The sequence below is a fragment of the Arvicola amphibius genome, chromosome 9 (genome assembly GCF_903992535.2).
Source record: "Arvicola amphibius chromosome 9, mArvAmp1.2, whole genome shotgun sequence".
NCBI classification, from domain to species: domain Eukaryota; kingdom Metazoa; phylum Chordata; class Mammalia; order Rodentia; family Cricetidae; genus Arvicola; species Arvicola amphibius.
This window is the reverse complement of record NC_052055.2, coordinates 9,207,635-9,235,231: the sequence shown is the minus strand read 5'-3', so window position 1 is coordinate 9,235,231 and position 27,597 is coordinate 9,207,635. Positions and strand designations below refer to the sequence as shown.

Genomic DNA, 27,597 nt, shown 5'->3' with positions numbered 1-27,597 from the left:
ACCTCATTTCTAGGTCTTCAGCGATTTATAGCAGGTGTTACTATAGGTAGACCGAGAGCAAAACGGGCAAGGGGCCCATGAGGAACAGCAGCATGCCTATGGAAACATACTTGCACTTGGTAGAAGAGTCTGTATGGTAGACCCCAACACAGGCTTCACATAAGGTCAGTGCATGGTGAGTGTTTTTTGAAATAGCAATTACAGTCTGTGAAAAGTGAGGATGAGGAGGGTAGGCAGGTCTATCTTTGCCGAGTTTCATTTGGTGGCCTGGGATACTAAAACTTCAGATACACTATTGTGGCGGAATCATAGACTGGTTCCTTAAAAGGTAGCAAACACCTGGAGGGCTATAGTAGGGGAATATATGTGCCTAGTACATGGGCAGGAATCTGTCCCCTGCCTCTCAAGTGATGTGACGTCACTGTGACCCAATTGGGGGAGCCCAATCTTTGCATTGACCTATGCCCCCTTAATAGCTGCGTAGGTCCTTCTCCCAAGAGAGATCCAGAAAAGACATCAGAGTGATGTGTCAGCAGAGTCATGTGCCTTTATAAATGGGTAGTGCATTAATTAATGCTCTTTCCAAGGCAAATATCACCAGCAATCATTGATAATGCTTGAAGACTACAAGAAAATGTGTAGGAGTCTCCCAACATAACAATCCCCCCATTACTAGCAAACTCATTGAAAGGTAGCTACAGATCAAGAAGGGTGTTTAAGAAGCTTCCCAGAACGCGACCTCAGCTGTAGTGTGGAGTTGGAAGGGGGCAGCCAGGGTGCTCTCTGATGCCACACTTGAGCTCAAATTCCAGTGGTACATGGCACACGGCTTCGGGACGTGGGAAGAATATTAACTTCTAGAACCAAATATTCAGTAAAAATATCCAGTTTTAAATAGATGATAATGACATACTAGTCTCTACCTCCATCATTGGAGGCCCTGCCCCTGTGCCCCTCGAACCTTGACCCCTCCCCAGAAGGGTCAAGGTAGCCCATCAAACCTTGACCCCTCTCCAGAAAAGGTCAAAACCACTCTCACAGACTATTTAAACTGCTCCCCAGAAAATAAACATGTGGTTTTCCCTTTTCCTCTCTGGTGGTCGTGCTGGCAGCTTCCTGTTCCCCTCGGGGCCATCCCAGAGCACAGGTGTCTAATTAAACTTGGAAATCTTTTAATCTGGCTTGATTGGGATTATTTTGTGTCGACAGAGTAGCTTGGTTGGGAAATATTTCTAACAGATAACAACGATGAAAAGGCAACGTTCCACACAAATTTCTAAAGAAAAGGCAGAATTTGATTTTATAAAGTAGTACGATAAAAAGTGTGTATATATATATATATATATATATATATGTATACAAAAATACCTCCAATTAGAACTCTCACTGGGAGGTCTGTCTGATCAAAGAACCGCCCATGTATCGTCAGAATGGTGCCACCTTGAGTGCTGCCTTTTGATGGGGAAATTGTCGTGACCTCTGAGGAAGGAAGGCACATTATGTAAAATGTTGTAAATGTCACACACAAATCCAATCTGCTTCCTTTTACCAAGATTTCCACTTATCCTAGTCACCATCCCTAACACAAGAGAGCTTGAGAATACCTCAGGTGGATTGCCAGGGAATGAATTCAGACTTTGACCCTTGCGGTCCAGCAAAGACGCTGAGAATACAACTTTCTTAGAGTCTCTGACAGGTGTGGGTAGTGATTGGTGCTAAAAAGCCTTCATAAGGATGAGAAAGTAGAGAAAACATGAGCTGAGCACAACCAACTCCCAAAGGAAACAGGCAGAATTAAGGTAGAAGCAGCCCTCTTTCTACAGGAGTTTGAAGAGCACGCATCTATAGAGCAACACGTTGGTTTTGGCGGGGTGATATATAACCATAGAGGGCTTAGTGCTGGGTGTGCAGCCAAGATTGACCTTCTGCTCACTGGAAAGCTTCTGCCACAGCCTCCTGAGTGCCAGAATCACAGGCAGGAGCTGTGTTTGGCTTTGAACTGACATCTGATATTTTCTTTAAAAAAAATGCATTTAACTATGGTTATTTTTTTTGTACAGAAAAGGTTTAATATAATTAAAACAGCCCAGTCCATCCAGTCCAGGACATATGGTAAGCCATTACTAATTGATTTCATAATTTTTTCTTTTATTTACATATAATATGTAACATTTAACATGATCTCATAAATAGGTGTGAGTCTTCTAAAGTAACCTCAATCTCAGATTATTATTATATATAATGATTCAATATATTGCTATTGCATGTGAATTTTTCAGTAAATAAATTTGGACACAAGTCAAGATTTCCCACAGTCAATTGATATGAGCAGTCACACTATTCTCCCACTTTTAAATAATTTGTTTATTTTTATTTTATACACATTGGTGTTTTGCCTGCAAGTATGTATGCAGGAACCAGTTTCCCTGAAACTGGAGTTACAGACAGCTGTGAGCTGTCATGTGGGTGCTGGGAATTGAACCTCTCGAAGAGCAGCCAGTGCTCTTAACCACTGAGTCATCTCCCAGCCCCAGAACCCGCCACATTTTTAGTGCCCTTGGAATCTTAGCCTATCCTTCAGTTACCCCTGATCTGGGAAGGAGGACAGTTCTTCCAGCAGACTGACACTTGCTTTTGATACTCTCCTGGGAGTAGTTTAACCTGGAGCAGTTACTTCAAAATAATTCAACATAACCAAAGTCTGTTAAGGGATTTGGGGGGGTGGGGCTCACACTGAGAGCACAACCTGACAGTACTGGCATGTGGCTGAAATTGAGAGGTTATTATCTTTAACTCAACAACTAAATTCGAGCAGGCCTGTTTTAGTGCTCTCCCTGCTAGAGCAAGGAGTTTATTTCTCAACCTTACACTGCGCGTAGCTTTGAGGGGGTCTAGCTCCCTGTCACGCCTTCAGTCACATGCCCCATTATGGGCACTTTTCATTTCCTAGCACTACATAAACTAATATACACTTTACTGGCGTGACTACATTTGGTTGGGGGAACTGAAGGGTACGACACCTCTCTCACACGGAACGGGGGACATGTCACATACCTGCATATGTCTGAAACATTGAAATTTTATTGAGAGATGAAACAAAATATGTCATTTTCTCTGGGAAACTCCTGTTGGAAAAAAAGCAGAAGTTCTTTGTTTTAAAAATCACCTATATTGAAGGATTTTGTTACTCAATTTGGTTGCTACAGTGACAGAAATTAAGGGATGGCCCCCAGGGGAGCAGGGTAGAACCACTGAAGGAAACAATCGAACAGGCCACATCCGCATACACTTGTCAGTTCTGCATGTATGTAGATTTCTGAGGACTTACTAAACTGCATATGCTAAATATTTAATAAAGTTCACTTTAGGAATTTTTCTTTTTTTTCTTTCTTCCTTCCTTCCTTCCTTCCTTCCTTCCTTCCTTCCTTCCTTCCTTTCTTTCTTTCTTTTTGTAAAAGGATTGAAACAGAACCCAGCAGGAAGATTCCATTTTGTACAGGTGAGCTGTTCCTCTTGTCACCCACACTGTCCCTTTGCCTAGTGTCTCCCCAGGGTCCAAGAACACTGAGCTAAGAGTGCTCAGTTTATTGTGTCAACTGATCTTCACACATGACAGAGATAAACATCAAAGAATTAATTTAGTCAAGAATACAAAGCCAGTAAGTGGCAGAAGCAGAATCACAGCCAAGGCCCATTGTATCCAGTGCCCACCTCCTACAGACACTACACAGTACCTCTAGCCAGCCCACTATTTGTGTGATAATAAAAATGGTGAGAGCAAGGTTTATTCATGAGGTTTAAATTATCCTTCACATACACAGGCTCTAATATTTGTATATATTTTTATAAATAGTTATAATTCTGTAACCTAGAATACTGAAAAAAAAAACAGAATTCTGAAAATCCACTGAACTAGTCTCTTGGATATGTGAGTCTTGTGGCCGAGACCATAGCCAGCTCTGCTGTCAATCTAACCCAGGTTTTACAATGTGCACTTTCAACACTAAAGAATCTAGGAAAATACTTTATGCTAAATTTGTTGCTTAAGGAGACCATCTTAATTTGTCTATTTTTATATCATAAGCTTTCCAGTTGATTCCCCTGATCTGAAACCATGCCAGCATCAATAACACTGTGTCTGGCCAGACGATGCATCTCAAAAATTAATACTGCTTCTGAAGTTAACAGGAAAATTGCCTCCTGAAATAAAATTTGAATGTAATTTATTGTGGATGACACTGGGGTGATTTCCACTAATTTATTGATAATGACTAGGCATTTCTCAATTAAGACGGTCTCATCTGAACCTTATCAGTTTGGAACAGCTGTTGTGTGAACTTGGGGAAACGGAGCATCAAAGGTTGGGCATTCCCAAGAAATACAGGATGTGTTGTGCCAATGTGGTCTTTAATTGTTTCATTTTCTATGCAGGGGTGCTCTTAAAACTTGTAACATATGAATTTTATAACTTATAAAATTTTATAAGTTATAAAATGATTTAACACTTTTTAAAAATACCCTGCAATTTTAAACCATGAATTTCTATGTGGTAAATTTCATATTTTAATAGTTATCTTTAATTCCTAAGACTATTTTATATAGAAGCATACTTTCCTAAATTATATGTCATTAATGTAAAACTGTCAGTCATAGGCTTTCTTTCTTTCTTTTGTTGTTTTGAGACAGGGCCATGTTTTGTAGCCCTAGTTGCCTGGTATTCACTGTGTAGCCCGTGGTATCCTTGAACTTATGATAAATCTCTTGTCTCAACCTCTCAAGCACTGAGTTTGCAGATGCACACCACTGTGCCCAGCTAGTCATTAGTTTTAAAAAGACTGAAAATGAAATTAGAAATCAAGATCATGGAATTAAGAGTTTAATGGAGCATCCTTGCTAATATTATGTGTGAATTTGCAAGCTTTACAAATTATTTTTTGAAACAGGGTTTCACTTTTTAACCCAGATGAGACTGAAATTCATTACGTAGCCCAGATGGGTCTCAAACTTATCACAATCCTCCTGTCTAGGTTTCTTGAGTGCTTTCCTGTTCAGCCTTTGCCGGATTTTTAGATGGAGTCTGAGTCTGTTGTTGCAGCAGATTGATTTATGTAAGCTGCACAGTAATATTCAGCCTTGATCACTCAAGCCATTCACGTTAGGGTAATTACTTCTCTGAAAGATGTATGATGGATTTGGCAATTAACACTTTTTATATAAACTCAGAAGCAAATTTATTTTATTTCGTCTTAGAAAGAATGAAACTGAGAGCCTAAAGGAACTCTATGTTGTCCTAGGAAGAATTTAAAACTCAGTAATGGTTGGTTCTGACACTGTTTTATAAACCCTTTGGTTAAATTCCATTGCCTAATTTACCAGTTCTTTGGACATGGGTCCGTTCTTACAGAAAACAGCTTTTAAGTCACATTGAACTCTAAGTTATTTACCTTGAATAGTTTTCAAAGATGTTTTCTAATACACTTATGCATCTTCTACCCTGATTTGTCCTTGAATTATACTAAGCTTCATGTTTCTCTTCTAATTCACATTGATCTACAATAAAGCATCCAGCTTTGGGCATCATTTTGTTATAAAATATTTGTTTCTATGTGTTTAGAGCTAAATGATCTCTAAAAACAATGATGGTTGACCTTGACCAAATTGTAATTGCAGTTCCATGCAGGGAGGAACAAACTCTGAATCCCTCCTTCAGCCTGGGACACTCAGGAGAATGACACCATCTACTTTATTGAACTGCTGTCAATCATTTTACACTTTTAATCACTGAGCCCTTTAATCACAAAAAGAAATCAATAGGCCTATCTATTATTGATACACTACAACTTTATTAGTAAAGAGTATTACTCATTTGGAAGTCTGTCAACTACCTCATTCTGTCAATGAAAGACACTTTGACATTTGGGGCAGGACAACTCATTTAAGTTTGATAATCATGGTCCTGCCCACAAGAGTCATTAGCACACACAGTTTTACTGACAGTCAGTAAGTGATGCCCCTACACACATCTTCAAACGCTGCCAAGAGTGCAGTACTCTCACTCAGAAAGACTTCTATGTCAGAAATTTAGATAACAATGAGATGTGGTACTGAAGGCTGAACCCCCCTTCAGTCATGGTGAAGCGCTGAAACCATGTGCCCAGGGCATGGATTTAGACAGCATGCACTAGCTGGTTCTGCTCACAATATATTTCTGATGAACTATTTAATATTCATCTCATTTTTTCCCAGTGGGAAACAGGATGGATAATAGCTTGCTTTATAGGTTCTCCAGAAGATGAATCTAGATAGCATAGGAAACATGTCTAACACCACCCCTGTACTCTATAACATGAGCAACAACAAGGAGAGATGCACAGACTTACATTTCTATAAATACATGAAAGTATTTTACTGCAATATGTGAATAGGAAATTTGGAAATAAATTCTGGTTAGACATAGCTCTGTGTTACTAGTAGTGATGCTAAGACACAGTCTTAAAAACTGTTATCACCTTTGCAATGTTCTGAGTATGGATATACCAAAGGAAAATATGAGGTAACACTAATTACGAGGTTTTATTTATTTTTACATTAATTCAAAACAAAGTTTATTTTTGTTCTGAAAAGAATTACAGTTAAAACATATGAGGAATAAGACATAAAATAGTACTTTTTCCATATCATGTTTACAAGCGAGAGTCCCAGTAATACAAAGAGCTTTTGTGAGTTGAAAGTTATAAGTGAACAGGAGTTACAGACTCTTTGAATGTAAATTTTTGTGAGGAAAATGATTAATCTTTTAATCTCTGCATTAATAGAGCAAAGTAAATATATACTTTATTTACCCATTTGAATAAATTATGAAAATTATTATTTACAAAATGGCCTACCTTCCGTAATCACTATCTAAGATGAAGCTGACATTGTGATGACCTGAAATTAATTAAAATACATAATCAATTAAATTCTCAATCAGAAGAGAGCAATAACTCTACATTAAAAGGCTGATTAAAGTTTAGAGAGATTTATAAAAAATACTTGACCTATAAAGCCCTAATGAGGTGAACACAAACTATTTTTAAAGTATATACAATATAAAAATATATAAGTGGGTATTTTGAGGTTATAACTGGAAGATCTGACAAAATATGATTACAAATGATGAATGATAAAAAGATGTACATGTGTACTGCCCTGAAGTCCTTTCATTCATTCAGAAGCTTTTGAATCGTTAAGAGCTTTGGGCAGCAGGAGCAGACACAGCAAAACAGAATCAATGTCCTTCTAGCACGGCATATCATTTCCATCAAGAGCAACGGCACCAAGAGCTAACCATTGGGATAAGGTTATCAAAGAAAAGGAAAGAGAGGTTTGAGGATGGAAAACAGAGCTCTGAGAAAGAGTTCCTGGCCAACAATTTTATCTGAAATGTTCAGGCTAGAATGTTTACACAGGACCTGAGACAGAAGGAAGGAAACTTGCACACAAATTAAAAACCGTGCAATGGGATCTGAAGGGATTTGGAGAAGGCAACGGGTTGAATATGGCAAGGTACATTATAGACATGTATGAAATGTCACAGTGAAGCGCTTATGTGTAACTAATGTGTGCTAATAAAACCTTAAAGAACTAAAAGATCTGTATATTTGGAGTATACACCCTGAGAAGAAAAAAAATAGGTTCTAAATTAAAGAATCAATTCAGCAGCAGAATTAGTCATGTATCCTCTGAGGGAGGAAAGGAGTAAAAGAAGAAGAAAAAAAATCACATCGTATGTAAACGTTAGAAAAAACCCAAGTGATAGATTTGAGGAGAAAATAACCCAGGGAATGTAGTGGAGAAAATAAACCAGGGAAGAGCCAGGCTTGGCAAGAGGAAGGCTAACACTTACCAATGTAAGTCCCAGTTGTCTTACATGTCACAGACCCTGTATCTCCACTGGGATGATCGAGTTTTAGACCATACCTAGCAAAGTAAATATGTTCACATTAAGGCTCTTATTGACTATTTAGATACTGTTATTTCCTAAAAACATCTCATTATATCACAGTACTTATACTGCTGCTATTGCTGGAACTAAAATTTCAACAAAATGAATCATTTCTCAGACTTTATTGGAGATATTTCAATCAAATACATTTATCACTGAAATAGCTTGTGATTAATTGTGGTATTTGGGTTAATGTTACTTTTAAGGCATTTCAAATGCTATCAAGTGCAACAATGTGGTCATAAAGTTATTTCTTAGTAAAATAAGAACCTAAATAGTATGTTACATTAGTGACATATATATGTGTATAAGGAAGAAGCCAGTTATAAATGAACACTAATTTATTACATAAAAGGTAATTATTACAACTCATATAGCTATGCATTATTGCTAATAATTACTACTTAAAAGTATTATATTTATATGGACTTTTATTTTAAAAATTACTTTAATTACTTACAAATCATCTGAATGTGGCAGAAGGAGTTCACAGGGCATTCCTCCAATATAGGTTCTGTACAAATATTTTTGATTAGAAAAAAATCAAGTTGTATTTAATAAATTTAAATTTCTACTCTTTTTGCTAAAATAAATGACTACCTTATTTTTTTTCTTGGTTGCTTATTTTTCATCATTTACTCCTTAAACATCTATTCATCATCCCTATGTGTCAGTTCTTGCCTTTGGCACAAAGACAAATCTGTGAATGTGAGATTTCTCTATGCTTTTGTGACAGACAATTTTCTGGGAAAAATCACTAAATATAGTAATCATAACACTTTTGGTGTAATTTAAGCATAAAACAAAATAAGGACTTATCCAATGAAAGTTTAATCAAGTCAAATAAGATGTATTTTTGTAAGTTTAAGATTTTGGAGGCTCACAGTTGCCAAGGGTCTGGCTATATCAGAGCTGATGGATTGTAGCATCAGAACATGTCACCCAGCTTCTGTGAACTGAATCCCAAGCTGCACAGAGATGTGAACTATAAGTGTTGATGACTTGTATTAGAAGGAAACACTGATACACAGTCCTTTTGTTCATTTTCTTAAATCAAAATATAATTACATAAATATCCCCATTCTCTTTCCTCCCTCAGACCCTTTCTATGTCATTATTCCCCTTGATTCTTTCCAAATTTATGACAACTTTGTTTTTGTCTCTATCACACACACATATGAATATGTATGTTTTATTTAAACTTTACATTAGGTTTCTTAAATAAAAATTTAAAAAAATATCATCATTCCCAGTGTGGAGCTCTGTCAAGTCAAATTCTCCTTTTAACCTTCTGTTTTATTCCAATTAAATAATAAATTTATCAGCTAACATAGGCTCTTATTAGATAGATTTAACCATTGTGATCATGCTATAATTTAATAATTATCATCCTCCTATTTTCTTTCACTTGCTGATGAAGACACCAAAAAACAGAGATGTAAAGTAGCTTGTCCACATCTAGCTAGTAGGGGGACACAGTAAGGATTCAAACCACGTGTTCTGTGTTCTTACATGTGCTAACTCCCCTGGATAGAAAAAGTATGTGTCTAAAATAGCACTCTACTTGACTAGATACAGATACAGATTAGAATTTTCCTTGTTGAAACTTCTAGGTCAACAACTTGTGAACAGGTGCAAGTTCCTCAACTCATTTGAGCGACTTTTTTGATTTGTACCTAGACCAGATTGGGAAATTTGGCAAAAAGGACAAGGCCTGACAGGTAGAAGATCTCCTGATTTTGTCCCTAGAGCAGAGACCCTTTGCAACTCAGGTAGAATCAGTCAGTGTCTTGGGAGCCCCAGTGTCATCGTCAGCAAGGTGCCATGTCACTTAGTGTTTAAGAATTGCCATCCTCTTGGTAGGTGAAAGGTTCTCTACACTTGCCTGTCACCTCTCAAGGTTTCCAGATGACAAGAGTTAGGTCCCTTCTGAAGGATTTGGTGATTTCAGAAAACAGTTTTCACTGATTTCATGGTATGGCACAGAAATAAATTCTGATGGTAGGGAGAGGAATCTCTTCTCAATCTTAGTTTTATTGATCATTGTGTATGTGTATAATGTACATACATGAGGCCTCTCACAGGCTGGAGCTTGCGTGCTTGCATGTGGAGGTCAGAGTTCCACCGTGGGCTCTGAGGATTAAACTCAGAGAGATGAGCTTGTTTGCAAACACTTGGACCTGATGAACCATTTTGGTGACTCAGAATCCCACTTTGAAGCATATAGTTTCCATTCTTAGACTCATTATAGGAAAAGGCAAGTGAGGAAATTCTAATAGTAGTAATATAAGCCATCCATAATGCTCAATTATGCTGAAGCAGACACTCTTTACTTACACTAAATTGTGCACATAAAACATTTCTCTTGTAATTATTTTACTCTGTATACATATTCATTATAAACAATTGCAAAACATTATATATTACCCTGATTTAATATGCTCACAATATGCTAGATAAATCATTTTGATTTCATTTAGTACAAATTTTTACATTGCTTGTTTGGAAAGCGTGTGTGTGTGTGTGTGTGTGTGTGTGTGTGTGTGTGTGTGTATGATCTATAATCTTTTTAGTACCTAACACATCTTTGAACTGCTGTGTAAATTGTAAATTGAGTTCATCCATTCATCTCTCTGGTACAAGTATTCAGTAGGCAGGAAGCACCCTAAAAAAACAGTATGGCATTCACTTCCTTAAGAAAGAAACGGACACCTTTCAGGCTTTTAAGAAAGGGCTGAGGTAACCCCACATATGCCACAGGAAAACTCTCCCGTGACAGCAAAGGTCTCCAGTCCAAAATGGGGTGGCAGTTTTTGAACTAATCAGTGCTATCCCATCTGGCCCAGTTGGTAAACAGAGCAACCAGGACTAAAGCTCTCGCTGCTCATGAGCTGTTGACTATGCCTACTTCCTATACTCTCCCTTTTATCAATGTGTGGTAAAAAAAAATGTAGATCGTGTTAGAAGCTTTGAATTCTACTAGTGACCTTGACTGAGCTATGTATTCCAGGACTTATGTGTGTCCACATATATAAAATGTGGCTGGATAAGGAATAAGGTTCTCTATTAATGAGGTTCTGAGGCTATCCCGTAATTATTACTGACTTTGCCTTCACAGAGAAAGAAGTCATATCAGACCAGAAAAGAAGGAATCAACTGTAGTCTGGTTCTCTTCCTCTAGGACTGAAATTCTGACCAGTTTCATCTAGTTGTAGTTGGCTTTTATACCACCAAGACTCTATTACATTTAGGATATCCTGTTTCATCTGTGAGTTATAAGACTATTGCAATATTTCCACAATAAAAGATTACCTCAAAATCCTAACATTTCTTCCATTTGAGCTCAGTGCAATATTACTTCCATAGACATCTGTGAAGAGCCTGCCTTGAATAGTTATTAATGTTCCTAAAAGCAAAACAAAACAAAACAAATCCTCAAATTGATTCTGGTTGAGAGTATCTGTCTGTACATTTCATTCCAAAACATTATAGATTTTCCCAATAAAACAGAATCTAGACATCTATATTGATTTCTCAAAACTATTTTCAGCATTGTTTTGAAATAGCTAAAAATACAATAAAACATGAGAACATCGCTACGGAGTCCTAGAGTAATGTGCTATAAAATGAACAACAGGATGAATTCTTTAGTAAATATTAGTTGAGTCAGTATTTAGCTTGCTTGAAAAAAGTCCCACATTATTCCAAATGTTAAAAATGTAACTTAAATAAGAACAATATAAAAATGAAATTAAAAAATCCTGAAAACCAAGTGGAAATTTTATGTCCTATTATATAATCAGGATGCAATGGTCTTCCCCAGGATAAACAGGGAGAAAATACATTAAAATCTATAGATTGAATGAAGAAAATTACTTCACAGAAAAACTATTAATGGAAAATTTTTTTTTTTTTTTTGGTTTTTCGAGACAGGGTTTCTCTGTAGCTTTGGAGCCTGTCCTGGAACTAGCTCTTGTAGACCAGGCTGGTCTCGAACTCACAGAGATCCGCCTGCCTCTGCCTCCCGAGTGCTGGGATTAAAGGCGTGCGCCACCGCCGCCCGGCTTAATGGAAATTTAAAACAAATTATAAATTCAAAATATGTTTCCTACATATACGACAAATATAAACATCTAATATCACTGAAACAAAGAATTCCTCGTATGGAAAGCATGACTACCATGAAATTCAGGAAAGACCCAGGCATGGTAGTCACACCTGGGCTTGCACCACAGGTGCAATTTGCTGTGAATTCAGGTCCAGCCTGGTCTACAAAGTGAGTTTCAGGCCAACCAAGGGTACATAGCAAGGTCTTGTATCAATTTTTCGAAAACCAAATAAATGAACAACCATTTAAAAGAAGACAATGAGAAACAAATCTTAGATAAATTTGGTGGTAGACATCAAAAACAGGGGGAAGATTTAAATGCAGGGCTTTTAAGCAGTTATTTTTTTTAATCAATCTTTTTGAAACTGTCACTATGTATCAGCTAAGTCCTGCCTTTATCTCTGGAGTTCTAGAGTTATAGGTACATGCAACCCATACCTGCCACAAAATTCTTGACAACAATTAGGACATCCACTAGTCCAGGCTGAAGAAAAGGGCATTCTCACATATTTCTACAAGATTATAAACTGATAAGATCACATTATCAAAAAGAACACTAGATACCAGCTCCATCTCTGACAAGGAAAATACATTATTAGTGATTAAGATTCAACCTTTGAAAATAATTTTAAATTAGTCATTATTATTATAATCAGAAAAAATAATATTTATAAATTAAATATACTTTCGTATGATAAAAATAAATCAATTGCCACAAGTCTCAACACGTTTCAATTGCCATAGAACAGACCTGGAGTCCCAGATAAAGGCGTGATGCTTCTTATTGTTGGGGTTCTAAAACCTTTTGCCTGTAAAATATTAATAACCATGTCAGCTAGCATTCTTACCTCTATTTTGTTCCTAATTTCACAATTCTGTTTCCTCTATCAGTTTTATTTCAACATTACCCATAATCTGACTGTTAAAATAGTTTTTCATATAGAATATGAAATTTGGGACACTTTCTGCTTTTTTTCAAGATCTTTTCTTTATCCTCTAAAAATTGACTGGAATTTCATAATATTTGTAGTCGAATTTAAAAAGTCAATCATGCCTTTGTAAACAGTGTAAGCGAAACCACAGCAATAACCCTCCAGTAAAGACTTTCAGGAGTGGATGAAATACATTTTTAAGACTTATTTTTGATTTATCTTTTGAAGAAAAATAAGAAACAACATATATTTCAAAACACCAAAATGTAACATAGAAAGATCTCAGCAAGGCTAAGTCACCATGCAACACTGGTGTAATTCTTAAGAATGGCAGGGAGGTCATCAGTATGACATAAACTCCAATCCCTGGGACAACAGCCCCCAAAGGCGCCTGTGTTCCAGTCTGTGAGTCCATCGGGATACACACAGATGGCTAAGTGGACTGAAGATTGCTAAGTAGTTGGCCATGAAATGACGTTGGAAGCAAAGTGAGAGAGACGTAATGAAGCATTAGACCACCTTTGCTGGTTTCGAGACAGTGGGAGAAGACCAGGAGCTAAGGGATGTGGACAGCATACAGGAGCAAGAAAAGTCAAGGAAACATGTTCTCCTCTTGTCTCCGGAAAAAAATGCCACCCCTCAAGGCACCTTGCCTACTTAGACCGACACTGGACTTCTGATCTTCAGAAACGAACACTTAATGTTTCAGACATGCTTGAGTACATGCATGAAGGGGAGAGAGTCAATGGTCCAAATTGATATTTAAGCTCAACCACCTACTAGTCATGTGATTACATGCAAGTAATAAAATTTTTCTGTGCATCAACTTGGTAGAGAAAACAATATGAGACTGTTATATAAACAAAAAGTTTATAATCACTAAACACTTATAACACAGCCAGACATACAATAAATGATACATTGATTATTTTGAATAATTACATTGAATTATATTGATTAATGTATTATTAATAAAATAAACATGTCCATTTCTTTTTGCAAAGCAAAATCAGAGATAGCCAATAAAAAGATAAATACTAGTGTGCAAAAAAGTTAATATTGATGAAATAAAGAGTGGAGCTAAAGGAAAAATTGGTCATCCTAAGTAGCACTGAGACATCTCGGTATATAATAATAATAATAATAATAATAATAATAATAATAATAATAATGAAACCTAAGTGGAATTTTAAAGAAAGTATAAGACAATAATTGGAGAAACGTATTTTCCTAAATGTCATTATTTATAAAAACCTGAACTTGAGGGGCGAATATGTTCCTTTAGGCTCATTACATTGGCAATTATATAGAAGGAAGGCACATTAATATTACTATTTAAAATGGGGGGTAGCTCCCTTAAAAGAAGAAAGGAGAAAATCAAACCAAGAGCAGAATTTAGAAGGAGGGGAATAAATGATCAGCAGGAAAATGAGTTGAGGATATGAGCATTTAATTCATCGATAAAGTAGTGTAAAGGAAGCAGAGACGAAGCGGCAGGAAACGAGGTTAAGTTACCATGGAAGTCAATTAAAATGGAAAATTACATTTCGCTACTTGTTAATATATCTTTTAATGTGGAAATGGATGACAATCTATAAAAACTAAAAAAGGTTCAGTTTTGTGAGAAAGACACAAGCTCAATTATCGGCGATGAAACGATCCCACATACACTGAAGCTGCATGCTCGGCTGCTGGCCAGTCCTTTGCAGGTGTTGTTTTCTGCAATGGGCACCCCATCCACACTGACTCTGACGGTGTAGGTATCTTCTGGCATTGCTCTGGGAAAGACGTGAAGAACACACGAGACACAGTGACTTCTCCCAGGATAGAGTAATAATGAGAACTACTGCTTTAGTTAGAATCAAGCTTCAGGTCCTCAGTGATCTACTACTAAGTTCCACTTTTATATTATAAAACCACCTTCGTTCTAAATCACCCTACATTGCAAATTACAATACCATATAACGAATGTTCATTGTGGGTACACATATGGGTTTGTGTTAAAAAGTAAAATAAATGGTACCACATCCAGCAATAATAATCATGTTAAGTGTGCCATCTTGGTAGACTCAATGACCCTGTGCTATGCATTTCAAAAGCTGTTAACAAGGTCTCTCTTAAAAGTTTCTACAGCCCCCATACAGTCAGCAAGGGTAATGCAGACAGCGTCCTTCTGAACACGTGTTTGGGTCAGTACTAGAAGTCGCATTTTAAAATGGTTTAATGCGCCCCTAAATTATTGATAATGCTGATCGATTTAAGGTGCTAGCAATGAACTTGACATGTCACCACACAAAATTATCACCTTTAATTGTAGTAAATATATGAATATTTGAATAAGGTCAGTTAACCTGAACAGGAAGGCGTGATTTGAATATTTTGAGACACATCATTACTAACTACAAATAGCAGCCATTCATGTGTTAGAAGAGTCCAGGAATGATAAAATATGATAGTGCCCGCAACAGCAGAATGAGTGCAGGGTATATATTTATAATGTCATCATGTATAAAGGGCATTACAATTGACCATAATGAGGGTATAAACTAATATCAACATCATGAAATCAAATATAATGACTGTTAACTGTTAAAATACCAACACACATAACTGATTCCTGACATGATGAAAATAATGCGATTAAAGGCATGTTTAAACGGACCTAGTATAGCATGTAATTTGAGTCGAATGGCTTGAATCTTTTTCCACATCACAAGTAATTGACTGGAAAGACGAAACTAATTGCACATGGTTTCCCAATTCAGTATTGTCGGCTCCATAGTTGAACTGATTTGCTTGCGAAAAGCCTGCAAGAGTAATGAAACCATTATTAATGACATTCTATTTCTTGAGCTCTAACAGTCATAACCCAATATTGAACCATTCGTAATGTAATAATGAACAGTGCTGAAGGAAGAAGTTAAATTCATTTCATACTTATGCCCATATTAATACTCTGGGAGCATAAGTATTGGTCTTGAATTAACTTATTCATGCACATTTTTCTTCGATACGCATAAGGTGGAGAGAGAGGTCACACTTTCATTTATATACTCTACAATCTTGTATAATGAAGCTTCCTGTTGGCATGTACTATATAAGTTCCAGGGCTCTACGTGATTTGCTGATTTCATCAGCAAAGCCATCTGAGGCAACAAAGATGTAGGAACTTTGAGGAAGAGACAGGCACAGAGTGAGCCAAAGTGTATAGATGTCTATTTGCTGAGTTGTGATTAGAAAGTAAAGGGAGAACAAGAGAGTGTAAAACCAGCCCCTTCCAAAGCACGGAGTAGACACTATTCCTTATTCTACACAAAACCACTATGCTGTACACTTTCTTTCTTTTCTTTTCTTTTTTAATGAAGGGTATCCTACATCCCAGACAGGACTTGAACTCCTAATTCTCATTATAGATGCCTCTCATCCTTATCCACTTTCGCAGTGATCAGGGTGACAGCAACCTTCAGGTCTAGGTGGTCAGAAATCTTAATTGCCTTCCTTTTAATTAATTACAGTGCTACAATTACCCTGTCACAGTTATCCTTAGATACAGGAGCCAAGAGATATGCCCCCCAAATACCATAAATTCCAGATACACTCCCCCCCCCCATTATGATGAAGCAAAACATCATTACTTCTCTGTGATAAGCAGAATGAATTATCTCTAGTAATTAACTCAAAACGCTTGATGACATCAGGCTAATAAGTAGTACTGGCTATTTCCACGCAGTTAAGGTCAAAACATACATTGTAATCCTTAGGAGAAGCATTTCCTACCTAGGAACTTGGACAGCGAGTTCAAGTCCAGCATAACTTAAGATTTCTCCGCTCCTGACAGAAAAGGCTTTCAGTGATTGCTTTGGTGAAAAATGATGCCTTTTTCCCCCCATGTGCAGCCTCTATCACAGGGCCATTCTTCACAGACCCATCGCACAAGTCTTGAGCTAGCCAAGGAGAGAAACTGTTGTCTTGAGTCACGGAATCAGCTTGCGTGTTCCATTCCTCTGTGAGGACACTCCCTCATGGGAGTTAGCGTGAGACAAAGATTTGCCTACTTTGTTCTTGGTGCCATGAGTGTCTTCACCTGCTCATTTCTAAGAATTCCTTGTTCTGATCTTTCATTGCTTTTCCTTTCAGACCCTGTATAATTATCAGCTACTCCCTTGGAGCCATGCACAGATATCTCTTAATGCTGAACCACTCCCTTCTGCATGTGAAGTCACTGGCTGTATGATCTTCACTGCTCCAACTACCAGGGAAACTGGACGGGGGGAAAGGAGCCAAACATTGGCTGTGGCTTTGTGGTATCTGGACTGAAATCAGAAGTCATGGTGTTACGTGACAGAGATGCAGAAGACATATCATGAAGATGGTCGTGGGAACTTTTCAGAGGGTGGAAGGCCTATGAATATCTAAAAGAAATGCCTCTCAGGTAGAAGGAAGAGAATGTACCCAGGCAGGGGTCAGACCATGTTTGTTGAATCAAATAATAGAAGCTATGATTGGGGAAGTCTAAGTATGAAAACGAAGAGAATGTAAAACAGGGCAAGTGTTTAGATCATTTCTGTGTGTGGAGAAACACTCAGGGCTTTGAGGTCAGTGGCCTTTCTAGATTCACTGCTTTTCTGACCACGAACTTCTCAGCAAATGAAGGAAAATGTTCGGGTTAGCAACTTATCTAAAAGCAATAAGCACAGAAGACAGAGCTTACTAACATTGTCCAGGAATTTTACTATAAAAGGAGTCAGAGAACTTGGACTAGAGCTAGATATGGCAGGCACACAGAGTAAGGAGGCTAGTGACATTTCTTTAACGTTATTTTCAGGTAGACAAAATGAGAGTGTATCGTCAGGCTGATGGAGATAATGAAACTGAACCCAGCAAACGGCTAGTGCAAAACAGCAGAAACTTAGTTTAATCTTACTTATTTAGTTTAATCTTACATGGTAATGAGAAAGTATAGGCAGGAGTAATTAAAGATATACTAAGTAGTCTATCTTTATGATGTACAAACTCTTTTAAGATGTTAAATAATATTAATGAAAATAAAGCTAAGAATCACTTACTGCTATTCTATAAAGTATAAAGGTAAATCATGTACACTTATGGAATTATCTAAGGTACAATTGTTTTATAAATTTAATTTCCTACAATTTTGTCTACATTGCTTAAAATCCAAAATTGTTAAATTTTGAATTTAAAATTTAAAACTGTTAAATTTTGAATAAGTACACTTAAGAATATTTTCCTAAAAATATCAAAGCACTTTGAAATACTGCTATGACAAAATTTTTGACTCATAGTGAGTTTGAAATTACCAAAATTTTAATGCATATTTATAAGCTGTTTCCATCTCATAACATAATTACCTTCAGACTGTATCCCCAGAGCAGTCACTTAACACCAATGAAGAAGAAAAAAATGGTGAACCCTGGTAGGTCAATAAACTTTAATTCCTGTGTATAGTACTACTTATAATCATATAAATGACATAAATATCCTGTTTACTACTAATTAATTAATCCTAATTAATTTTAGGAAATTGTAGGTAAGTCTAGGAAGTTATGGTGTGACTCGCTGTCCAATTCCTGGACATTTTCATTGTTCTACAAAGGTCACACATATGCCATGCTGCCTGGTTGAACACAGGACTAGAGCAAGACTTCACTGTGACAGATGCCCACCCCACCCCACACTCCTGCCTCCGGCTCAGATAATGCCACCTGTGAGATAGTGCTTTTCAATGGAGGAGTTCAGGCTTCAGTCTGAGAGGTCCTGGGCTGGAGTCTCAGTGCAGGCACTTCCTGCCTAGTTGACTTTAACAAACCTGTAAGTTCTCTTGTTCTCCTCATCAGAAAATCCCCCATCATCTCTGCTGTTGGATGGTCAGATTGCTAAGCAGTGGTGTATAGTGCCTAACTTGTTAGCGGCTCAATACCATCTGACCTAGGAGTGCTTTAATTGGCTGCTGTCCTCATGGAAACTCTAACATTTAGGTCCAGCATTCATATCCTTTTTAAAAATAACACAGGATCCAACAAGCGCTGTTATTTGTTACCAATTCTAACTTCCACCATCCTCTATTGTTCAATTTTTCTCCCATCTTTTCTTTCATGGGCAATAAAAGTAAGAAGAAACTCAGCAAAGAATAGACCTTATTCCTCAAAATGGAAACTGGAATCAGAAAATGTATTCGGCATAGATTCACAAAAAATACATTTATAAATCTTCCATATGAAAGATACTATCATATAATTTGAAGTTTTAAGACGATCAAGGCAGTTAGTAATAAAATAGAGTTGTGAAAAAAAATCCTTAAAAAGCCCAAGACAAGCACTTGCAAACCCAATCTCTTTCTTTGCCAACTTCTGCTTATCTTTGGGGTTCACGTTGAGTTCACAGCATGCAGGAGGGCTGCTGGAAACTAAAGAATGGAATATTTTACTCGTGATATGCTTCAGGATGTGACACATGTGTTTGTTTTTATATCGGGTACATGCTGCATTAGTGATATGCTCACACAGGTCTGCACTTTGACATTCTGTAGACAAGTACAACATTCAATAATAAAATTCTCAAATGATGATATCAGTTTTACCTTGGGAGGATCTATAATATCAAGCATAAATGTGTGAAGTTTTCTAAGTAAAACCAATGAGAAAATATGAAAAATTAGCAAGATATTCAAACATTTTAATTATACATTTTGCCTTAAAAACAGAGGTTAATGGGACTGGAGAGATTGTTCAGAAGCTAAGAGCACTAACTGTTCTTCCGAAGGACCTGGGTTTGAGTCCTAGAACACACATGGCAGCTCACAAACACTTGTTACTCCAATTCCATAGAATTTCACACCCTCTCTGACTTCCACGGATACCAGGCATGTATATGATGCACAGAAATGCTTGTCAACCAGGTGAAATAAAAAGAAAAAAAAAGAAATGCTGAAAAAGTATAGAATATATCTGAAATTAAGTTAACTCAGGGAGTAAAAAGGAGTACAAACAGATTATTTGGTAGAATTAATTCTAAGTATAATTCTAAATAAGCCATTGGATAAAAAGCTGACGCCTCTGGAAGTTTCCCGAAGCACAGATTACAGGAAGGGTTGGGTGTAACCTGGAAACAGAGAGGATGAGGCTTTGGATGGAAAGTCCTGACATGTTCATGTACTTTTCTTTTCTTTCCTTTTTTGAAGAAAAGCTGGAGACAGGCATTGCCAGGTACACAGGCTGGGTCCGCTGATAGCAGCAATCCAGCAGTTACACCCATGCTGTTATCGTGGAAAACGGCAGTGCTGTTCAAACTGGCCGTTGTCATGAAGTGTAGGCTGTTTTGGTTTCTCTAGCTTACAAAGCTGGCAGGAGGGTGAGATGTCCTTAAATGTTGTAAAACCACGGGGAGGAAAGATTCAGAGGAATAGGTGGGAGGATAAAACCAAGCCTGTAGATATAGAAGAACAGAACTAAAACAACGACTAGAGCTTACAGTATGGAACAGGTACCTGGGCTCTGTTCCACAGCCATGTGAATACCAGAAGCTGGGAAATGATACCTGTTTGACCGATGAGAAGGCCAGCAATCACAGAGTTAACTTGCTGCAATGTAAAGTCCAATTAAAAGTCAGTTGGACTGGACCAAAATGTGTGTCTTTTCCAAAATATTGTAAAGTGTCTATGATTGAATGCTTCAATACAATGTGTCTGCCAGCTACTGTTATAGAGAAACAGAAAAAGTAACCAAAGTTTCCCTCATCTATTGTAACTTCTTAAAACAGAGACTTGATAGCGAAGCTTGGAAGATAACCAAACAATATAAAGTATAGCTCGAAAGCAACACGATCAACACAGTTTTAGTTAACCACAGAGAGTTACTGAAAAAACAAAAACAACAACAAAAAAAAACCCTTTTTTAAATTTTACATACCAATCCCAGTTCTCCCTCCCTCCCCAACTCATACTCCCCCCACCTTCTCCCTACCCCATACCCCATCCACTCCTCAGAGAGGGTGAGGCCTTCCCTGGGGAGTCAACAAAATCTGCCATATCACTTTGAGGCAGGATCAGGCTTTCTTTCCCCTGGATCTAAGCTGAGCAAGGTATTCCTCCACAGGCAATGGGCTACAAAATGCCAGTTCGTGTACTAGGGATACCTGATCCCACTGCCCACAACCCGACAAACTGCCCAAGGCAGACAACTGTCACTCACATTCAGAGGACCAAGTTTGGTCCTAGGCGGGTTCCCCACTGTCAGTCTGGAGTCACAGAGAGAATTATTAAAGCAGAGAAAAAGAAAAGATATAAAGATAAGGATGCAGGTGTCTCCAGTTCAAATAGGACCTGACTCATCTATAAACTGTGCCAAAGTATTTAGATACCAGGGATCACAAGGAAAATAAAAAAGTATATCTTAACACCTTATACTTCATTACTGAGAAGTCTAACCCTGATTGCCTCAAAGGTCACCAAAGGGCAAAGATGACAGCTGAGGGACCGTGTCTTTGACAACATTTGAAAACAGTCCCAACCAGACATGCTCTGACTCTGGGTAGCTAAGCTAGCCGAGGCTCTTGTGCCAGGAGTTCGGGTTTGGAAACAGAATGCAATGCTGGGGTGTTCGCTTTTCTTCGTTTTAACCCGAACTTTCTTCTTGTGGCATTTAAATTTATGATGAAACCTAACAGCTGCCAATATGACAGCATTTTACAATATGAAGTAGATAAGATTGTCTTAAAATCTTTAACAAATATGTCTCCCATTCCTAACTAACAAAAAAGGGGGGGCTGTTAAATGTATTGCTCGCCATTCAGGAATATAATCCTCTTTAATCATATCATTGAGGTACTGAATTTTATAGAAGTGTTAAATGTAATAAAAATATATTTTAATATATATTATAATAAGTATTTCCTTATGTCAATTCTGACTCCAAAGGCTTATTTGTTAAAGATCAAATAGAAGATTTTGCTAATGTTTCCTTTTTTAAATGCTTCTTTCATGTCTTTCAAACATTCCTACGTGTCTGAGTAGTAGTGCCACTGTTATTACAAAGGCCTGGTGGCTGACAGTCCATCTATTTATTTCATGCTAGGGGGAAGTGCACTTTAAATCTATCTCCCTTCTATCCTTTCATTCGGAGACCAGGCAAGGAGCAGGCGTCATACATAACTCATGTCTTGATGCAGCGTGTGATAGGGCTTGGGTGGCAGCGGGAGGGAGCCCACGTTTGGCTTCCTGCTATCTTTCATCTTTCACTAACATTCCATTTCTATCCCAACAGCCGGCCTCTCCACCCGCAGCGTGTTACATTCAAACTCTGAAAGAGGAAAATCACCAGACCTGGGAGGAGTAAGGGAAAGAACTGGAGTTCACTTAAACTGTTAAATCCAGATCTTGCAATGTCAAACAAGTCATTGCAATTAGAGTACAGGTCATCAAGCTGACAATAATGTGGTGGTGTTGCTTATTTGTTTATTTGTTTGTTTTGCTATCAAGGAGGAAGATTTTTAACCATGTTGGTCAAGTGCAGAAACTATACTAGTGGTGTGTGCTTTGTTTTGGGGGTTACTTTACACATAAAAGTCTAAGAGGGGTTGAGTGCCCACCTAGAATGTTTGAAGTCCTGAGTTATGTAGAATATTGAAGTGGATCCCCAGTACCACACAATTAAAAGAGGAAAATACCCCAGTCTTGGATATTTGCATGCAGGCCAACCCGGGGAAACCATACCTTCTCCCTTGATAGTCAGTCTTGTTGCTCCATTTATGCTGCCATATTTAGGTATAACTTCTGTCACTTTGGGGATTGTCTCAGAGCCATCTGAAAGACGCACAAAGATGGTAGTTGTGAATCAATCATGAGCTCATTTCAAACACCGCATTTCCCATTCGTATTGTAAGATGTGAATGAAGGTGACTAATGCCCAAACAGGGATTCAAATACTTAAGTAACACTCACTGGCCTTGGGTGAAAAACTTTTGGGGTTGACAAAGAGGAAGCATTACATAACCATTCTCAACATGCGCACACACCGTGTTATAACACACATGTAATTACATCTCACACTCCACTAGCTACAGATCCAGAACCACACGCAGCAGCTTGCTTACACACACAGGCAGCACCTGCCCGGAGAAACAGACTGCTATCAAGCACGTACGTGCAGTGATGGGGAGGTGCAAAGGCAAACACTGCATTACAAAGAGAGAGTGTGTCCTGTCACTTTAGGAATGACAGACAGTTCCTACAGCCTAAAGGCGTCCTAAGGATGCTGAGTGCTTAGTGGGAAGACCACTGATCCTCTCATTAAACTAGGCCAGCTTCCTGCAGAGAAGTGAGCATTAGTACCTGCTCCCCCAAAGTCTAGGTTAGTACAAAATGACAGAAAGAACACAGGGTTCCAGGTGTCTTGGAAAAAAAAAAAACCATTTTACTCACACTTCTGGGATCACACTAGTTTCTAGAAAGGGATTCCTCTGCTGTATCTCCAAGGGCAAATATGAGCTAGTGAGCCTGGATCTACCATCAAGAAATAGGAGGAAGGTTCTAACAGAGGGAGTTGCGTTCTGGCAGAGGAAGCCAGACATTTCTCTGGGGAACTGCTCAAAAATTTTTAGCATGAATTAGAAATACAGTGAGTGGTGGCCAGAAGTGTTTTATTTTCTGCTTAGAGTGGCATTTTAACTAGAAGCAAAAACAATTTGTCAGAGCAAATAGAAAATCTTAAGACACAAAGAACAACCACAGAAATTATTGCTTTGAAATGGATGCTTGGGAATTAAATGTTGAGGAAATTATGATTGTCTAGTTCATTGCGGTCTGAAAACATGTAGCACAGACTTGATTTATGGCAGCCGTAGCTCGTCAGTATAAAAGGAGGCAAAAGGAGGCACCGGAGCCGAGACCTGAGGTCTGTGAGCTTCAGGTTAGCATAGATCTCGAGTTTGCCACGTATTGCAATATGTTCCTACTTTCTGTGCCTGCCGCCAGAGAGCAGAGAGAGGATCTGCAGGGAGCGGGATCCTATCTCCAGACATTTCTGCCTCCCCTATCTCAAATTCATCCTCTCCTTACCTCAGCGCTCAACTCCAATTTCTTATCACTTTCTCCCCAGCCCGCTCCTGGGGATTGCTTTGAAGACTCTGGGCAGCTTACCCTGTAGTTGACTGACACCCACCACAAGGACCTATTCCTGGCTTCCTGGGACTAGTCTTCCCTTTAGTAGGGAAAGAGATCCAAGAAGATGAAGGGGGGGGGGATGATTCAGGTGGGGCCTACCGACTGTCCCTCACCCATCACCTAGCAGCTTTTCTAGTCTCGTTTTAACTGTGTTATTTTGATGGGAGGTGAGGAACTTCCTCAGTTCAAACCCCAGCACTGATAACATGTGTAAGAGGTTTTTGTTGTTGTTGTTGTTTGTTTTTTGTTTTTGTTTTTAGCTAGCCCTACCGGTATGGTGTCTTTCTCTGGACCCCACCTCTGTCTCAGTCTCTCTCAGTACTGTCTCTGTACCACATCAGAAGGCTCGTGTTAGGTCCTGGAGATCCAGGACCCCAGGAGTGCCTCTGCCCAGGGCAGATGGCAGGTGGTCCCGCCTCTCTGTGACATGTGGAGCTGGATGTCTGGATTGGCTCCCTACCTTCTCGACTGCTTACCTTTGCTGGCGTCTGCTGCACACCGAAACAGCCCCAAGAGAAACCAGGTTCCCGAGAGCCACAGGTGTCCCATGGCCAAGCCGGTGCTGCGAAGTCTGCACCAGCCGCTGGCTCGCAGCAGCCTCCTGCGCTGAAACTTGGCTCCAGACGCTGCTCAGGCGCACGGGACTCGCCCCAGAAGCCAAGAAGAACTTGGCCAACACAGGACCGCCCCGCCCCGCCCCCAGCTTGCCCGCTGTGCCTTTAGGATCACACACACACACACACACACACACACACACACACACTTTCCCTTTATTTCCCCCACCTTTTATTTTCCTTCTTTTAAATTCTGTAGTGATATATTTTTATTTGTATCTTTATTTGCCTGTCTTGCTCATTAATCGTCCGAGATATGTTAATTGCAAGACCAGCTAATACACAAACCCCACTCACTGTCTTTTACACAGGATAGCTGTACAGATAGCTCAAAGTTTCCCAAAGCCCGTGTCTACGGAGGAGCAGCCAGAACTCACAATTGATGACTTCCTTGCTAGTACTGGCTCCATTGTCTTAGGAGACTGAGGCAGAGTGACTTTAAGCAGTTTGCTCAGTGATATGCGACTACTGGAGGGAGGGCTTAGCTCTGTGCCAGAGTCGTCGAAGCGTGCTTTTTCTACCCAGAGACTCAGGAGGCAGATTTCTGCAGAGCTTGCTGCAGGACAAGGGTTAGCAGGCGCTGCTGCTCTGTGCAGCAGGGTGCCAGGTAGCAGAAGAATGAGCCATCAGTGCCCACCTCTGGACTTTGTGGTTCTCACAACTACGGAACACTCCTCGAGGCAATTCTAGAATCTACACTGTCCTTAATACTCTAACCGTGACTGTCCACCTCCTCCTTTTACTCCACACATCCTGCTTGTCAAGGTACCTGCACCTGACAGGATGCTTAAGGAAGCTGACTATGGACCGAGAACTAAAAGACAGGGTGGAAGGGTTTGTTTGAAAAAGTAGAATAACCGTGTTATTCCACGAGGGGAATGTTAATGTGTTAGAACTGCATGCAGCAGTGTTTAGGGTTGCAACATCATCGTGCCTAGAACTAATCTCATGTGTTTGACCAAAGAAAATATGTAAAATTAAATGTGAATGGTGATTAAATAAAATCCAGAATTTTTCAATAATTTCAGAATTTAGGGATCCATATGCTTTCCCGTTTTGAAAATTGTAATTTTGAAAAATTTCCTAACTAGAGCATTTAAAATTCTCTGTTCATATTTCCATGTTTCCTTCTTTTGGGAAGAAATACTTTTCTTCCATTGCATGCCCCCCTTGTGCACCCTCAAAGCCCATTCTTACCCAACTTAGTGCTTCATCAACATCTCTTTTGTCTCCTGATGAGTGCCCTCTCCTCCTGCCCACTTTTCCTAGAAATAGGCACAATTTTTATTATGTAAAGACTAAAAACAATGTGTTGTGCATGGGGGGGGGATGCATGTAATTGTGTGTGTGTGTGTGTGTGTTCCTGACAGTGTCTTACTATATATATATATATATATATATATATATATATATATATATATATATATATATAGCTCGGGCTATCCTCAAACTCTGGATCCTCCTCTCTACGCATTTCTAAGGGATGCAATTACAGGCCTGTGCCACCACACCCAGCTAGACCTTTATCTTTTTTAAAAAAAATTATGGTAGAATGCCAAACTTATGTTTTTACACTTCTCGAAATAGCTTTCAACATTAATAAACTCTCTGTCCAAGGCCACTGCTCATAATATCCATCTACTCCAAGAGGGAGTCCATGTTCCAAGCTCTGTCCCAAGTGCTTGAAGGAGATGGGGGACAGGTGGAATTTAGAGGGACACTTGTCAGATAAAGCAGTCATGTATTTAATTTTGCAAGAAATATATAGGTATAATTTGAATTCAAGATAATAGCAACCCTTCTTTTCTCCTCCTCTGCTTATTTATATCTGATGAAATGCACTGTTTAAGATATAACCTATACTAAAAATTTTCATATCATATCTGAAATTCAAATTTAACTCGTGTTTGTCTTGTTATTTACCAATGGCAACTCCAAAATTAGTAAGATAAATTCCTTGTTGTTTAGAATCTGAGGCACTGAGCCTTCAAAAATAACATTCAGGGCTGGAGAGATGGCTCAGCGGTTAAGAGCATTGCCTGCTCTTCCAAAGGTCCTGAGTTCAATTCCCAGCAACCACATGGTGGCTCACAACCATCCGTAATGAGGTCTGGTGCCCTCTTCTGGCCTTCAGGCATACATGCAGAGGGAATATTGTGTACATAATAAATAAATAAATATTTTTAAAAAATAACGTTCATTATTCAGGGCATTCTATAGCTCTAAGAGATCGCTGCAAACTGACCTTCAAATGACTGCTCTAGCTACCGCAAGCAGTTAGTGTGTAGACACACCAGGGGTCCTCCGCTCACATACATTCTGACATAGGAAATCCCATTCTCTGAGCAGACTTCCCTTTCTGGCCATCTCTCTCTCTGGCATTCTTTCTGAATGTCAGCATTGCTGTGGCTCAGTTCATACCACAGGGCACTCTTTTATAGATGCAGGGAGTAAGCAGGAAATCAACAGCAAGCAAAGTGAAACTTAATATGAGATTTTTTTTATTCATGGAATTGTTTGATTCCTTTAGAAGATTCAGTTTTAAAGTTAACCTGAATTACACTTTGAGAGGTTTACCTAAACTATAATTTTTTTTTACAGACATTTTCGTGTTATGCTTTGTGGAATTAAATCTGGAGACCCTTTTCACGCTGTGCAAATACTCTACCTCTGGGGTTTATCCCCAGCCTTTCAGATGCTTCTGAGTTTACAAAACAAAATGGATTTGAGGACGAGGCTAAGCGAAGCTAGAAGAATATTAAAATGCTTTCAGTACTAAA

At 38.6% G+C, this 27,597-nt stretch overlaps 1 protein-coding gene across 1 annotated transcript in view; it reads right to left on the bottom strand.

Annotated features, from left to right (window-relative positions):
• The window catches only part of Pkhd1l1 (PKHD1 like 1), a 133,030-nt gene extending 108,251 nt beyond the window's left edge, over positions 1-24,779 (bottom strand). The window contains 11 exon segments of the mRNA XM_042055713.1: positions 1,369-1,479; positions 3,055-3,125; positions 6,888-6,930; positions 7,889-7,962; positions 8,448-8,501; positions 11,300-11,393; positions 12,847-12,904; positions 14,697-14,805; positions 15,690-15,834; positions 22,755-22,844; positions 24,680-24,779. Coding sequence (XP_041911647.1) covers positions 1,369-1,479; positions 3,055-3,125; positions 6,888-6,930; positions 7,889-7,962; positions 8,448-8,501; positions 11,300-11,393; positions 12,847-12,904; positions 14,697-14,805; positions 15,690-15,834; positions 22,755-22,844; positions 24,680-24,752 — 922 coding nt within the window. The 5' untranslated portion in view covers positions 24,753-24,779.
• Between the last annotated feature and the right edge of the window lie 2,818 nt (positions 24,780-27,597).